The sequence below is a fragment of the Chanos chanos genome, chromosome 16, assembly GCF_902362185.1.
Source record: "Chanos chanos chromosome 16, fChaCha1.1, whole genome shotgun sequence".
In the NCBI taxonomy this organism is placed as follows: domain Eukaryota; kingdom Metazoa; phylum Chordata; class Actinopteri; order Gonorynchiformes; family Chanidae; genus Chanos; species Chanos chanos.
Window position 1 is genome coordinate 15114864 of NC_044510.1, and position 16819 is coordinate 15131682.

The 16819-nt window shown below is 42.2% G+C and overlaps 1 protein-coding gene across 1 annotated transcript; it reads left to right on the forward strand.

Moving 5' to 3' along the window:
* The first annotated feature begins 8832 nt into the window (after positions 1 to 8832).
* LOC115829231 (olfactory receptor 52K2-like) lies at positions 8833 to 9795 on the forward strand. Its single transcript, XM_030793291.1, has one exon. It carries the CDS (start codon positions 8833 to 8835, stop codon positions 9793 to 9795), a length of 963 nt encoding a protein of 320 aa, XP_030649151.1.
* Positions 9796 to 16819: the final 7024 nt, after the last annotated feature.

Here is a 16819-nt window from a genome sequence, read left to right on the forward strand (position 1 = left end):
TGAGGGCAATTTCACAGAAATAGGAGTAAAATAGCTTTAAATTAGCTTGTACCGGGGGGATTTTGAAATTTAAGGATGCAGGGTGATAAAACGCACAAATCTAGGAAAAGTCATGAAAGGAGGGTCCTGAAATTTGATCGAGTGCAAAGATTTTATTTTTTTTTTGGGTCACTGAGGTCAGATGACCGCCGCTCGGCGCTTTTAGGCAGAAGTAGGTCAAACCAGCACGGCGCTTCTAGTAACACGTCACAGCGGTCAAATGATCGGCACTCGGCGCTTCTAGTGTAAACGGAATGTAAGTGGCATCGTCCAGCTTGACATCCAGAATGCTGCAACTGCTTACTCCTAAATCAGACATATTATGAGGAGACATTCAGAGAGCCACGGTTGGTGTGCAAGAGGAAGCAAGTATCAAAATCTGATATTTGAAGAGCTACCCATGGTATTCCCACTCCAACACCCTGAACATGTGGTACACAACCGATATGCTTTGTTCAATATGCTCTCAAAGTCATTATCTTTTGGAGTATTTGTCAATGCTGAAGACCAATCAAACACTCTATAATGTGCGTCATGATGAATTCCTCTTCTTGTCTCTTGGCTAATATGACCTTTTGCGAGTCATAGACCAGCAGCACAGGCTTGGCAGGGAGACGTTACTTTCACTTCACCTGGTAGCAATGAATATTGTCTTGTCTTATCAGCGGTATGTGGAGCAGAGGTGTATCGAAAACACCATTACGGAACAATGTCTAGTTCCAAGGTCAGTTCTGGTGAACTGGCTATGTGGTTTACAGTCTAGATGACCTGCATTCAGATCTACATGACAACCAATATCCGTACTGAGTTAACTGTATTACTTGGTCAGCAACTAACCTTATTGAAGGGTCAGAATCGTGATCCTTCAACTGTCGACAGGACGAAGTAAATCCTACAGTGGGAACACAGGGGTCTGCAAACAACTGTGTAATAAGCGCCCCCTTCAGGTGAACTGAAGAACTTGCAAACTAAGATGACTTCTCGACAAGTTGGTTTCCTATGGACAAATAAATGTATACTGAGAGCAATAGTATAGATATGATAAGGATTAGATAAGGCTTCCAAGGTGGGAGCTAAACAGAGTCCAGGTGGAATGTATAGTGGTATTACTAGCCGAATATCTTCACCACGGGGTGGCCCCTGAGCTTAACTTGGGCGGCCGCTGCAGCAACAGCTTTAGTCAGGTCACAACAATACTGAAGCAGGAAGTCAGAGAGGAAGTGGACATCAGCTTCACGCACATCTGGTGTACCAGGAAGCTTCAAAGGTCACCCTGTGATGATCTCATAAGGACTGAGTCCCATGATTTGACTGGTTGTTGTTCTCATACTACAGAGCACCACAGGGAGAGGATCCACCCATGAAAGTCCATTTCAGTGCACGTCAGCTAAATGTCATTAGGGCCGGCCCAAGCCTTTATGTGGTCCTAAGCATAATTTGATTTGGGGCCCCCCACAGCCTTGGCACTGACAATACTATTGACTGTTGTCAATGCTTGATCATTCGCACTCCTAATGTAAATCTAATACACCCATTATCAGTTTTATTAGTTGTAGCTGTGATATATACATCATACCAAATTCAGCCTTGCATGTTTTTACCCTTCCATGGTTTTTAATCGTAAAAGGTAGAGAACTCACAAGAGTGGTCTGGTGTTAATTTGCACTTTAATATTCAAAGTGACAGAGTACTAAGTGGCATACTGAATGGGGTGTACTGCAGAGTAACAAAATAAACCAGCAGACAATGCATTGACCGTAGACAAGTGAACCACTTTAGCTGCTTTTGGTTTAAAAAATTTGCAACACACGAAACTGCAGGACAAGTATGACAGAGTATTAGGGCCAAATTGAGGGAAAATAAATCGGAGATTCCGAGAATAGGGTCCTACTATTATGAGAATAAAGTCATAACTGAGAAAAAAAGGGATAATATTTCGAAAATAAAATCGTAATTTAATGACGTAAAGTCGTAGTAAGTCGTTGTTTGACAAGACAAAAAAATATCAATGTTATTACAATAAAATTGTAAAATTTCAAGAAAAAAAACCATCTTGTTTCCCTTTTCTCTTTGGTAGAGTGATTTAATCTCTTGTAACTGTGTGAAGGGTCCAGGTGGTGCATCATAGGACCTTGGGCCCCAGGAGAAGGATTGTGTTGTTGACAGTTTTGACAAGCATTCTTAACCTTCTGAGCTTCTGTTCTAGAGTCAGGGTTATACCAAACTGAGGAGAACCTTGAAACCATGGCCGTCCCCTTTCCACCATTCACAGTCATCATGCAATTTTGCGCCATTTCCCATCTAGCTCCATCGTTCCTCTGGCCCTGTGCTGTCTTACATTTCAGATATGTGTTTGAGATTACAAATGGTAATGGGTCACAATTCCTCTGTTTTGATGATGGATAATGTTGTATTACCACTACTTGAACTCTTATCAGTGTCACCCCTCCTAGTGGCATCTTTGGCAACTTCATCTGCTACTGCATTTCCCCTACCGACCTCTTCCTCCTCCTTCTTAGAATAGGCCTTGACCTTAAGTTCTGCTACCATGGTGGGAAGGCTGAGGATATCTAGCAATTGGGCTACCTCTTGTCCATTGTGTATTGGTGCTCTGGTGGCTGTCAGGCATCCTATTTGTCTCCATAGGGCTCCAAAGTGATGGACCACCTCAAAGGCATACCCGGAATCAGTACAGATATTCCTTCCCTTGGCCTCTCTCAGCACTTGTATGAAGTGTACGACGTGTATGAAGCTTTGCTTGTTGGGCTAAAGTACCCACTGGTAAAAAGCCACTAGCTATGACTTTGTGACTCAAGGTCACTACCCATCCTGTCATTGATGATCCACCGGTAAACAGCACTGGGTAAGGGTTTTGTTGTGGAGTCATTTTGATGTGTTTGACGCCTTCCCGAGATGCCTATATTATTTCAGAGAAGTCATGCTCATTATTTGCAGGATTATGGGGTTTCACGGTGGCTCGGTGGTTAGCACTGTTGCCTGACAGCAAGAAGGCCCTGGGTTCGAATCCCAGGTCCCCTCTATATGGGCATGGGTTTACTCTGGGTGCTCCAGTTTCCCTCCCACCGTCAAAGAAATGTATGTCAAGATTAGTACTCTTGTCAGTGACTGCTCCTAGCTGTGTGTCCTCACTGGAGTATAGCATGGGTAAAATGCAGAGGCTGTTCACTGCTGTAGTGTGTGACCAGCGAAATTCTTTTTCTTCTTCTTCTGAGTGGTGTCATCATAATAGCTTGGTAGATTAGATTTCTCAATTTTGATGTTTGGCATCTCCAGAGCAACTGACCATTATGTCCACTGCTGTGACCTGTGAGGATTGTTCCATGTTGAGAATCGTGTGAGCAGCGTGAGGACACCTGTTAGCTTTTTATCTAGGACAATGGGCCCTGTGAGATGAACTGCCAAGTATGCAGCTTGTACTGCTCTTAAACATGGCACCAAGCCTTGTGTTACTCGGTCCAGCTGACCTGAGAAGTAACTGTGGCAGGGTGAAACCGAACAGGGCTTCGGGTTGCCCAAAACGCACCAAAAATAAACAAAAATGGCTCCCCCACAAATAGCACGTAAGTGCAAGGTGTTTTATTTACAGTGCAACAAAAAAAAATAACAGTCCCAACCAAAGTGAAGAAAAGTGAAAAAATTGTCCAAAACGGCAAATATTTACAGGAAAAAAAATGTATATATATTTACAAGAAAAAAAACAAACAAACAAACAAAAATATATAGATAAACAAATAAATAAACAAATAAACAAACAAATTGCTACTTTCAATTTCACTTTCAACTCACTTCAATTCTCCACAGCTACACTCTATCACTCTCCTGACTCCCTCAACATACAATGATTGGAACCCTCTTTTCATTCATAAGCCCCTCCCCCAGAACATACCACATTTGTTCTGTTTAAAAATAAAAATAATATTGCCCATCCTAATTATTTTAGTGTACAAACAGAACTACCACAACTTTTATACACATTTTATACACGTAATTATACATTCACAATTTCACGTATCCCCATAATTTCCACAAATCATCACCTCTCCACCTCCAACTCCTTCGCTAGTTTTATGGTCCCTCCTGCTCCTACACTGCGCATGCGTACCTCAGGTCAACCTCGATAAACTAGGCTGTGTTGCTCCAGCTCGGTTTGGCCCTCCCCTGCACCGGTAGTTGTACCCCACTATGGCACAAACAAACAGACACACGGAGAGAGGAAACGGGGAACGGAGGAAGACAAGACAATGAACAAAATCCTATAACAAAAAAAAGACATTTAAACCAAACGCTAAGTACAATAAAGATGGGACCAAACATTTAAATGAGTAATTGTGTGTGTTTGTAACATGATAAAGACGGTAACGGTAAAACAAACAGTAAAGACGCTAACAAACATTTAAGCGTAATTGGGGGTGTTTGTGGGGTGTTTTAAACTGTAAGATGGTGAACATGAATTGGAAATGTTTGTGTGTATGAAACCGGGTAACCTGCTGTGTGCTTCGAGTGTGCATCCTCAAAGCTAACGCATTATGTTATTGGAATATGTGTATTATAGATATGTATGAATGGCGTACACATAACATGACACAAACACGAACGAACAAAGTACAACTGAGGAAAGTGGTTAGTTCATGGGGAAAAGACGCCGCCCGCGGCCTGGGACAGAGCCCTCTGTCACAGTAACATACTGGTTTGTACTGATTTCCCCACTCAGAACTGCTGTCATAAACCCCTGATATTCATGGACGTGAAATACAAAGGGCCTCAAGGTCTCTGGAACCCCTAAAGCAAGGGCCCATACCAGGACCTGCTTAATTTGTTGAAGGTTTCACTCTCCTCATCCGTCCAAGTCAATTAACCCTCCGGGTGTGGATTACCCTTGAGTTTATTGTTCAGCGGTTGAGTGAGTTCAGCAAAACATCCATCCATGTTCTGCTGTAATTACATGGACCAAAGAAAGGTCATAATTGTTGCATCTTTGTTGGCAATGGAGACAATTTGACAGCCGTCTTCCAGTCTGGGGCGATTTCATGTTATCCTTGTGAGATCTTTTGGCTTAAGTAGGTCATTTCTGGTTGACAAAGCTGTGCTTTTTTCAGACTTGCTTTGTGTCACTGTTTCACCAAATGGTCTAACAGTTTCAGCATGTCCTGCTCATGCTGCTCTTTGTTGTCCCTCTTAACTGGCCACATGGGGCTGTTATTGGCGTTGGAGATCTGAATCAATATTCCTTTCTCTTTTGCTGTTTGACTACTGGTAAAATTCCTTGGACAGCCTGTATACCTAAAGGATATCTCCTAGTTGAAGGTGGTGGGGACTCAGTAAAGGTTACCGGCTCCATTTTCAAACATCCATAATCATTTTTGTCCTCAGCCCAAATTGAATGGTTGGCCGGGTTTGCCATGGTTAAATTCAGTAAGAGCCAATTAATCTTTCCATATTTAAAATGTATTCCCAAAGGGGTCTGGCTACGAATATCCATTCCTTGCAATGCCCATCTCATTAGTCTAGTCCAAATGGTTGTTGCAAGTACATTAGGCCCAATTTGAATGACAAGAGGCAGTCTGGGGCTATAGGCCTCCAGAGAGAGGTTCTGGGCCTCTGTTTCTGTCTCTTTTGTTTAATATCTTTGACTGGGTTACTTTAGGTTGTTCCCTCAAGTCATTCATTCCCAATGCCCGTTCCAATGCTGCTGTGCTCTCCACTGAGCAGGCAACCGTCATTAGCTCGTGAAACACTGTGGACCGTCATTAGCTCATGAAACACTGTGGGGTGAGAGAGTAGACTGACCAGCTAGGTAGGTGGTTATCAGCGGAGATTTGACGTCTGAGTCCATCAACTCCTGTAGAAGTCCGTGACGGGTCGGCAGATTTGGTTACGTCTCCAACAGTACCGCAACATCTAGAGTTGCTGATGCATATCTGTTTAAAATGCTCCAGGTAGACCTTCTCTGGTTCATCTGGTTTCTGAAGACATACTGAAATCTTTTTCCAATCCACAGTCAACTGTGCACTTTCTGTATACTATGCCTAAATTTGCTTCCATGCACTATCCATGTTGTTATCCTCCAACTGATCTTTCACTGCATTTCTTAGCTCCCTGGCCTCTCACTCGATTTGATGTACAGCTAATATTCAACAAGCATCGTATGGATGTAAGTTGTAGATTCTCTTTATTTTCTGGAGCTTGTCCAATGTCTTAATTCCTCCTTTCCTGAGATGTTGTTATTTTGAGGAATACCTTTCAGCCAAGTCCGGTGCTGAGGGGACATATTTACGAATGATTGTTCTAATGGCCTGTCCACTTTTATTTTTGACTTCTTCTCTACCGGTTTTTACTGACCGCTGAGATCTCAGGGTCATAGGTCAAAGAGCAAACTAGACATCTGAATAATCCTCCTTCTCGTTTCCTTCATTGTCCTCTTAGGCCCAGGGGTCATCAAACAGTTCTGCCAGATTATTTCGTTCTTTGAGCAGATACAGAGTAGACACCACTGATGTTGGTTTTGACTTATTACGAGTGCTATCAGTGTAAATTGCCGCAGCGCCCATGCAGCTGCAGACACAGACATGCTGCCTGTTTTCTTCATGCTCAGACCGATGAAAATTGTTGGCTGTAGTCGATCCGTTTCATGTTGCATTTTAACCATGTGTAACTTTAAATCACATTGGTGAACTCTAAAAAGAGCCACCAAAAGCCATCTCGTTTTCTCCATGTTTCACGCGATTTGCTTTTCCCCATGCACTTTTAATATCATCAGGGTCAAAGGTGGACAAAGTACACAACCCCAGTACTTGAGTCAAAGTACAGATACTCCTGGTCAAATATTACCCCAATACAAGTAAAAGTTGTTTGGTTAAACTTTTACTTGAGTTAAAGTACTGGAGAACTTGTTTTTAAAAATACTTAAGTATTCAAAAGTAATTTTCTTGTTAATGTCAACACGTTGTATTGTTGCCACAATGCATTTACAGAGCCTAATGACTCTGGAACAACCTACTGAATGCACTGACTTGCTGGTAGAACCTGTAGAACAAAAAGCTTGTGGAATATGATACAAAACCTATAGAGGCACAATTGAATCAAATGCTTCCTCTATAAAAGACAGTGTATAGCTTCAGTTAAACAGGCACTAGGTTAACTCAGATTGGCCTTAAAAGAATAAACATGTCATAATGTTGTAGGCTAGATTAATTTTGCTTCAACTAAATAGCACAGCTGGAACAGCTGGATGAGCCCCCCACCCCGCGTCTTATTGGGACCAGGTCCTGTGTGAATCCACTGCCTTCGTGTGACCTTACTAATATTACTGTGTTTATCTGAAAAGATTAAAACATATGTTTCTGAAAGGAGTTTTGTCAGTAAGGTTAACTCAACATTTTTGCTAGCTATTAGTATGCATCAGCAGGGGATTCACACAGGACCCGGTGTTACATCCCAAATGGTTTCCGTACATGTTCACACGATGTGTTAAAAGTAGCAGTTGTGGTCTGCCTCTGTCACCAAATTCGTCACACATTCATAAACATATCACGTATCCGCTGACTTCAAAGCTAAGCTTCAATCTAATGAGTAATGAGAAACCTCATAGAAATGTAGTGGAGGCTGAATTACCAAATGTGAATTAAACCATTGAACCAGTTCATCCTAGACATCAGACTGGGAGGCAGAATTCTCCCTTTTGTATCTTGTGTCTTTCTCTGTGTGGCCCATACTGTCTACTGGTTACGTAAACACAGGTTCATCACTTCTTTCAACATCATGTGTTTTGTTGTTATTTCAAATGGTTACAGTGTTGACACCGTTATGACAGCTTTGTAATCACCCACCCAATTAAAGCTCACATGTACTGCATGATAAGCACATTCATTCATTCATTTTCTTAGCTGCTTATCCTAATTATGGTCGTGGGGGGTGCTGGAGCCTATCCCAGCATTCATTGGGCAAAAGTCGGGGAAACACCCTGTCCAGGTGGCCAGTCCATCGTAGATGATAAGCACAGAGAATATATTTTCTCACAGTGAGAAATAAGAAGAAAAGGAGAAAGTGTACCAGCATCAAATGATTATTAATATTATTCTTAAAAATGAAGAAACAGTGTGGAATGTTCTCATATATTAAGAATATTTATTTCCTGTGATTTGGCATTATGTTTGCAATAAACATAAGACAAACAAACAAACAAAATCTACACATGAAAGAGCTGAGATGAAAAAAAATCCATGATTCACTTCACATGTTCCAAGGACAAACAAAGAACCACAGTTTTCGGGTTCAGTACAAAACCGACACACTCCTAATATACCTGCATGGGATAATTCTTATTTCTTAAATAACAAAATAAACAAATAATCCTGAATAAAGCACTAAGAGTGTTGGAGTCCTTGACAAACACCCAGTCTAAGTCATATTTTCCATCAAACCTACAGTGGGTCACAGTCTCTATAGCGACTGAAGTGGCTCTCTTGGGGGTTTTCCTTAACTTCAAAGACAATATAAGAGTACATGATACTGTGGAGTGTCTTCATCAGAGGACAGCAGATGAGCTCATGACATGTAATATTTACTTAACCAAGTCAGTGTTTTCTCATTGCTTAAAGGAAATGAATAGAAACACATAAAAGGAAACAGGTATGAAGGTATTCTTCATCCTCTCGCATGTATTTGGCATGCAGACCATTTGTAGGCCATAAGCCTGCATCACCACATGCATAGTATAGTATTCTTCAAGCAAGGCGAATAACTCAGAGGGACCAGGTATTATAAACAGGCTACATGAAGTCAATTGACTCAAATGCTTCATCTCTTTGGCGCATGGAGTCTCTAGGCATCCCTCCATCAGGGACATACCCTGTGTTCATAGCAGGGCTCTTCACCTACTGCTTCATCCTAACCTGTAACATCACTGTTCTGTTGGCCATCGGCCTGGACCACCATTTGCACAAGCCCATGTATGTGCTACTCTTTAACCTGTCTGTTAATGATGTGCTGGGAGCCACAGCCCTGTTTCCACAGCTCATCTCCAGTATTTTATGGCAGAACCGTGACATTTCCCCAGCAGCGTGTCTGTTCCAGGCTATACTTGTACATTTCTATGGTTCTGCTGCCATAATCATCCTCTCTGTGATGGCCTATGACCGCTATGTGGCCATCTGCCGCCCACTGCTCTATCATTCAGTCATGACCTCCAGCAAACTGAGAACAATCATAGTGGCCATCTGGACCACTAACACCATTGTCATTGGAGTTCTGTTCCTCTTGTTGGCTCGATTTCGGTTCTGTCGAAATTTTATAAATGATCCGTGTTGTAGCAACCCCTCTCTGGCAAAGATGATTTGTGAAGATACCAGTGCCAATAATTACTATGGTCTGGCATTGACAATTTCTTTTCTAGTGGCGTCAACCGCTCTCGTGGTGTTCACCTACATCCACATCCTAATTACCTGCTTGTTTAATAAGCAGGCAGACACAAAGAGCAAAGCCATCCGCACCTGTGCAACTCATCTTGTGGTTTTTATTACATATCAAATCAATGTATGTTTCTTTATTCTTTCTCACAGACTTGATCAGGTATCACCCTACCTACGCAGGTCTGCAGGAGTTTCCATCTTAGTCTTTCCACCCATTATGGACCCCCTCGTATATGGCCTTAACACTAAAGAGATCAGGAATAAGGTCATATATATGTTCAGGAAACACTGTGTGTCCAGCCAAAAAATGCTGAGGTCTGGACTTTAATGTCATTTTACAGAGAAATTCATCACAATTTGCAGTAATCACATGATGACACCAGTAATAAAAAAGTTTCATTTCCATTTTATTAGTTATGTAAAGACATGAAATACACATTCCCAACCAAATGTGTGTCTTTATGTGTTGTGGTGTTTACTGAACGTCATAAACTACATACAATAATGAAATTTTAAAAAAGTGTTTCTTTAATCTGAACAATCATGTCTGTAATCTGACTTGTGCCTATGAGTAGACAGTGCTTTATTATGACTTATCCTGAAGCAATCTATATGTTGATGAGCCAATCAAGAGGCCTCTACCCACATAACAGCCTCATAGAACTGGAGTGCACTCCTCCATATCAGCAAACATATTCAGTCCTGTTGGGCATTTGTGTTTGTGAAAATAATAAAAAAAAAAAGTGAAGAGATGGATTTTGGTGCAGTCTTGTTTTATTGTGGCTCAGTGATGGTTACACACAAAGGAGGAGAGGACAGGATACGCTTCATCACAGGACTTTACTGTGAACATGAATTTTTTCAGTAGCAAAATTGAAAATATCAGGCAAACAATTCAGACTATGAATTTAAAACCAGAGAATTTGATAACAATATAACTATATCAGATCAGCGATTAGAATATTTTACTCCCCTTCGACCGACCGAATTAACTTCACTAATTTCTTCATCAAAAATCACCAACTTGTGTTCTAGACCCCTTACCTACACATTTCTTCAAACAGGTACTTCCAGTAGTCATTGAACCTCTTCTAAAAATATTCAGTAATCAATTAGCAGTGGCTATGTACCTAAATCCTTTAAACTAGCAGTTATCAAACCCCTAATTAAAAAACCTGACCTCGACCCCTGTTCGCTGTCCAACTACAGGCCAATATCCAACCTCCCCTTTATCTCCAAGATCCTAGAAAAGGCTGTAGCACAGCAGTTATGTTCATACCTACATAGGAATAACATTCATGAAATGTATCAATCAGTTTAACTGTTGCCATTGTATTGTTTGTATGATTTGCATAGTTTCTTTGCTTTCTGAGACCATTCTCATAATTTAAAATTATTTAAGTTCCATAAGTTATTTATGCATAACTATTATTTTGAAGACGCAGCCTAGGTTATACACAAATCCTGTTAGGCTACTCTCACTACGAACTTCAGTAAAAATTTTTATAGCAATTACATATAAAAAATGACAAGGAAGACAGGAAAATTATTCCCTCTTTTTGAAGCATGCAGCCAACGAGGTATTTGTTCTGTTTGTCTATATTTTACTTTGAGGAAATACTATTTTACATGCCATGCATTAACGTGGTCTCTTTATTCTTTATTCTGTTTAGTTTTCACGGTAGATTAGGAGAAACCTCCATATAAATCAGTTTCAAGGGAAACCACTTGTGTCTGCTTATGCTTCGGGGGAGTTACAGTTAGGATTTAGGCCTCATCATAGCACAAAGACTGGTTGAAGTGGTAAATGACCTACTACTGGCCTCTGATCAGGGCTGTGTCTCCTTGCTTGTGTTACTTGATCTTAGTGCAGCCTTTGACACCATCAATTATGACATTCTCCTTGATAGACTAGAAAATGTTGTTGGAGTTAAGGGAATGCAGAAAAACTAGTGCATTTATTACCTCTAGGTTAGACTATTGTAATGTCCCACTGTCTGGATGTTCTAGTAGGTATATAAATAAGCAGCAGTTAGTCCAGAATGTAGCAGCCAGAGTTCTTACTAGAGCCAAAAGATATGACCTCATCACCCCTACCTTATCCAGACTTTTCATTTCTTAAATAAACAAACAAATAAACAAATAGTCCTAAATAAAGCAGTAAAAGCATTGGAGTCCCTGATAAACACCTAGTCTAACTCGTATTTTCCATCAAACCTACAGTGGGTCACAGTCACTATAGCCAGATGAGAGACACCAGCTTAACAAAATTGAAGAATGTGTAAAGGAGATTAGACACTGGATACTTACTAACTTTCTCCTACTTAACTCTGAAAAGACAGGACTTGTACTAGGACCACATGCAGCTAGGAGTTTCTGATTACGTAGTAACTCTGGATGGCCTTTCTGTTTCATCATGTACAACAGCAAAAGACCTTGGTGTGATTATTGGCTCCAGTCTTTCGTTTGAAGCTCATGTAGATAATATTACCAGGATAGCCTTCTTTCATCTCAGAAATATTAATAAGATAAATGTAAATGTAACATCATTTCACGATGCAGAAAAACTAGTGCATTTATTACCTCTAGGTTAGACTATTGTAATGCCCCACTGTCTGGATATTCTAGTAGGTATATAAATAAGCAGCAGTTAGTCCAGAATGCAGCAGCCAGAGTTCTTACTAGAACCAAAAGATATGACCTCATCACCCCTACCTTATCCAGACTGCGCTGGCTCCCAATCAAATCTCACATTAATCATAAGCCTATAAAGCATTGAATGGTCTTGCGCCACAGTACCTAAGTGAACTCCTGGTCTTTCATGATCCACCACGCCTACTTAAATCAAAAGGTGCAGGCCATTTGTTGATACCTCAAATTGTGAAGGCTACAGCAAGGGGCAGAGCCTTCTCTTACAGAGCCCCACAGTTATGGAACAGCCTCCCAATTAGTGTTTGAGACTCAGACACAGTCTCAATGTTTAGGTCAAGGCTGAAAACTTATCTGTTTAGTCAAGCTGTTTGGTAACAGCTTTTTACTAGGTAAAGGAGCTGATCTGGAGGGTTCTCAGGCATAGAGTGTTTGGTGAACTGAGTTGTTTGGATGCTGTCGCCCGCCATGCTAACACATTCACTCAGGTTTGTTGACGGTGGAGTGGGTGGCCGCTTTGCGTCCCAAAGTGCCCTCATGTCCGTATTACCCTCTACCTCTCCCTTTTAGCTATGCTGTAATCGCTAGTCTTGCCGAAGTCCCTGCCTGCACTCGACACACGATGTACATTGTCCCTTAACCAGTATGTGGCAATGAACATATCTAACAATCTCTCTCTCTCTCTCTCTCTCTCTCTCTTTCTCTCTCTGTCGAGCCACACATTCTACTCCTGAGATACCAATGATCCTGACTCCTCCTGCTCTCCAGACCAATCCATCCTGGTGTTCTTATCTTTCATTCCCTAGTCAGCCTCCTGTAAGCATCGCCATCCCCATTGTTTGTGAACTGATTATATTTACTTGAATTTGTAATTGTCTGCTGGGTCGGCACCTTTGGCAAGAAAGGGACACCTGGCCAAGAATGGGACTCCTCTCCCTGTGGTCCTTCTCAAGATTTCTCCCATTTTTCCCTGTTATTCCTGTTACACCTTGGTTTTTGGGGAGTTTTTTCTTGTCCGCCATGAGGATTAAATCAGGGGGTGCCGTCCAGTTTTGTTTGAACTTGAAACTTGAACTTGAGCCAGGGGAGTGATGTGGTGAGGAGATGCTTCAGCTCCTCAAACGCTGCCTGGCAAGCAGGGGTCCTAGTCTAGACTGCATCCTTTTTGAGCAGCAGCCTCAGTGGAGCAGTGGCAAAGAAGTACTAAGGTAGAAATCGTATGTAGTATGCTGTCATTCCCAAGAACGATGCCAGTTGTGAGGCTGTCATAGGAGCGGACACCTGGATGATGGCATCCGCATTCGATTGAAGAGGGGAGATGCTGGCGGTGGACGAACGGAACCGCACAAATTCAATGGCTGGCGCATAGGACACACACTTCTCTGCGTTCAGGCTGGCACGGTGGCAGCTGAGGGCGATGAAGACTCACTGTAGGAGGGCGTCATTGGTGGCCACATGTACCGCAACATCACAGTGGTTCAGTGGTTAGCCCTGATGTGGGTTAAGTTTAGAGAAAACAGAGGAACCATAGAAGAGAGTCGTGAGTAAAGGATATTTGTCCAGCACCACTGCCTCGTTCACTGCACAAAGATCAACGCAGACTCTGAGCCCGCCAGATTTCTTCATTACAATAATGAGATTAGACACCCAAGGAGAGGTGTCGATGGAGCTCATCTGTAACGCCATCCCACTTAATCAGGGACACACAACACAGGGGCTGGACTACAGACGACACCGCGGGGTCCAAGAGAGGTTTATGAACGAATGAGGTGAGGCAGCCCAGGCAGTTGAACAGATCAGGCCACTGGCGCTGGCACAGGGAAGCTACGTGGAGGCTCTTGGTTCTGCTAGCGTCGTGCAGGGTAAAACCAAGGCTAACAAAGAGGCCGCGGCCCATGATGTTTGCACCCAAGCGTGTAACATGGAACGGGAAGGAGTCTACGATCTTAGCGCACAGGGAGTTGGAGGACATCGATGACATAAGTTGTGCTCTATCTGGAGCTGTAGAGGGCAGTGGATGGAGGCAGTAGCCATTGATGTGGGAAGAACAGGTTGCGGGTTTCAACATTCAGCAGAGACACCTTGGCCCCAGTAACAAGGAGGAGAGGGACACAGCAGCTTTTCAAATAAACAGGACACCCAGAAGAAGTCACTGAGTGGGGCCCTACAGTGTGAATAACTGCCTATGCATCATGTGATTGCCCAGGGGAGTTAGCAGAGGAGGAGCAGCACCCACTTTGCAAAGTGATTAGGTTTTTGGCAGTGTCTGCATGTTTGGCCCTTAGAAGGGTAGTCTTGGGCCCTTGCAGCATAACGAGAGGAGCCACAGTTCCCACAGTGGCATGTTTGCTGGGGCCGCGCAACCTGTATTGCAGCATCAGTGTTGGTCATGTGGTTGGAGCTCAATAAGCGTTGGACTGGCTGTTCCCTAACAGCTGTGTAAGCTGGTTTTGACTTTTGTTCAATGTGCTGATCTCTTATCAGTTCATCTGTGTGAGGTTCAAAATCACAGCGCAGTGAAAGGGCTTCAGACCAGCTACGAACTGGTTGCAGATTCACTGACACGACGCTGACAGCCGCCGCCGCAGCAGTACATTCTGGGATTTCACGAAATGTCTACCTGAAGCTGTTATTGCTGCTTCGTAAGTGTCTGCGGTTTCTGAGAGTATTGAAGATTTGGTGCCCCTCCACCCCCCAGTACGTGAAGGATAGCTCGCTTCCTTGTGTTGGCAACACTGTCCACTCTGATGGCTAGGAGGTATGTTTCGAACAACGTTTTCCATTTATCCCAAGGGACGACAGAAGCACTGAATACTCCTCCTTCTCGCTTCTTTCATTGTCCTCATATGGCCTGGGGTCATCAAACAGTTCTGCCAGATTATTTAGTTCTTTGAGCAGATACAGAGTAGACACCACTGACGTTAGTTTTGACTTATTATGAGTGCTAACAGTGTAAATTGCCACAGCGCCCATGCAACCGCAGACACAGACATCCTGCCTGTTTTCTTCATGCTCAGACCGAAGAAAATAACTGGCTGTAGTCAATCCGTTTCATGTTGCATTTTATTCTTGTGTATCTTTAAATCACATTGGTGAACTCTATACAGAGCCACCAAAAGCCATCTCGTTTTCTCTTTCATGCGTTATGCTTTTTCCCATGCCCATTGAATATCATCAGGATGCCACGGATCATTCTTGGGAAGTTTGATGTTATACTTTTGACATGTCTCTCTCTCCATGACGGCTGATTTACCAAATGTGAATTAAACCATTTAACCAGTTCATCCTAGACATCAGACTGGGATGCAGAATTCCCCCCTTGTATCTTGTGTCTTTCTCTGTGCGGCCCATACTGTCTACTGGTTACGTAAACACAGGTTCATCACTTCTTCCAACTAGTCTTGACATCATGTGATTTGTTGTTATTTCAAATGGTTACAGTGTTGACCCAATTAAATCTCACATATACAGCATGATAAGTACAGTGATTACATTTTCTCACACTGAGACATAGGAGGAGAAAAAGAGAGGGCGTACTAACATCAGTGTGGAATGTTCTCATGTATTAAGAATATTTATTTCCTGTGATTTGGCATTATGTCTGAAAAACAAAAAAACATTAAAGAAAGAAACAAAATCTACACATACAAGAGCTCAGATGAAAAAAAAAATCTATGGTTCACTACACATGCTCCAAGGACTATACAGAGGATGTGGGAGAGACTCCCAGGTCTGGGCCAGATAAGACCGAATCCCTTCTCCACACCCAGAGTCCTACTTCTTCTTTTTCTTAATAATATAGTCTAAGTTTCAAAAAGCAGTCAAAGTCTTCAGGAGTCCGATGCAGTGTAAGTTTATTGCATTCAACAGTGAATCAAAATACAACAAACTGAGTCAGGTCCCAGGGAGTGACTAAATATAATACAGAAACTCATGCACTTATATCTAGAATTTTTACCTGTATGCTAAATCTAAGTAACCAATAAACGCATAATACGGTTGTATGGTAACACCCCTTACATCATCGGTATTTTGCATTGTCCAACCCATTTGCTTCCAGAAATTTCCCCAGATTTTCCCAGAATTCGTTATTCCATACGCCATTATTTCCGGAGTGTCCTTATTTGGTTAAATAAAAAATAATATTCAACCGTGTCCTCAGTTTACCTCGAGTACCCAACCGTATCCCCAATTTCACCCCAGACACTTTACCCTTAATGCAGGTGTTAATTATCAGGCGTTGGGCTAGCTCATGTGAACCGGATGCTGAAGCAGCTGTATCCCAACCATTGCTTATGTTTTCTTATCACTATCCTAGATTTTACCCTTTTATTTTGCCTTCATGTTTTGCTATTCTTGCATTTTCCCTTTTTATTTTTGTATGCCGAGGACTTCTTCTGTTAACTTTCAACTTACAGATTACAGAGGTCTCCTCCCATCTTAGAGGCCTTCTCTCATTTCTCCAACATTCCCCCCTTTGTGACTTTTAAGTCACATCATACCTGTGATATTTGTCATACAACGCATACATAGTCCATTATAGTCCTTTACACAAAAAGTAAAATGAATTGTTATATAATGCAGCTCTGTCCCTTCTTTCTGTTGACCATAATCGTCCCGCTCCGGCAGCAAGACGCTGTCCAAGGAACTTAAGTGATCACCTAAGCGGCGACTATCACTCGGAGGATTACAATCAGCAGAAA

Coding starts and splice junctions, on each gene's coding strand:
- LOC115829231 (XM_030793291.1), top strand. CDS start 8,833: ATGAAGTCAATTGACTCAAATGCTTCATCTCTTTGGCGCATGGAGTCT.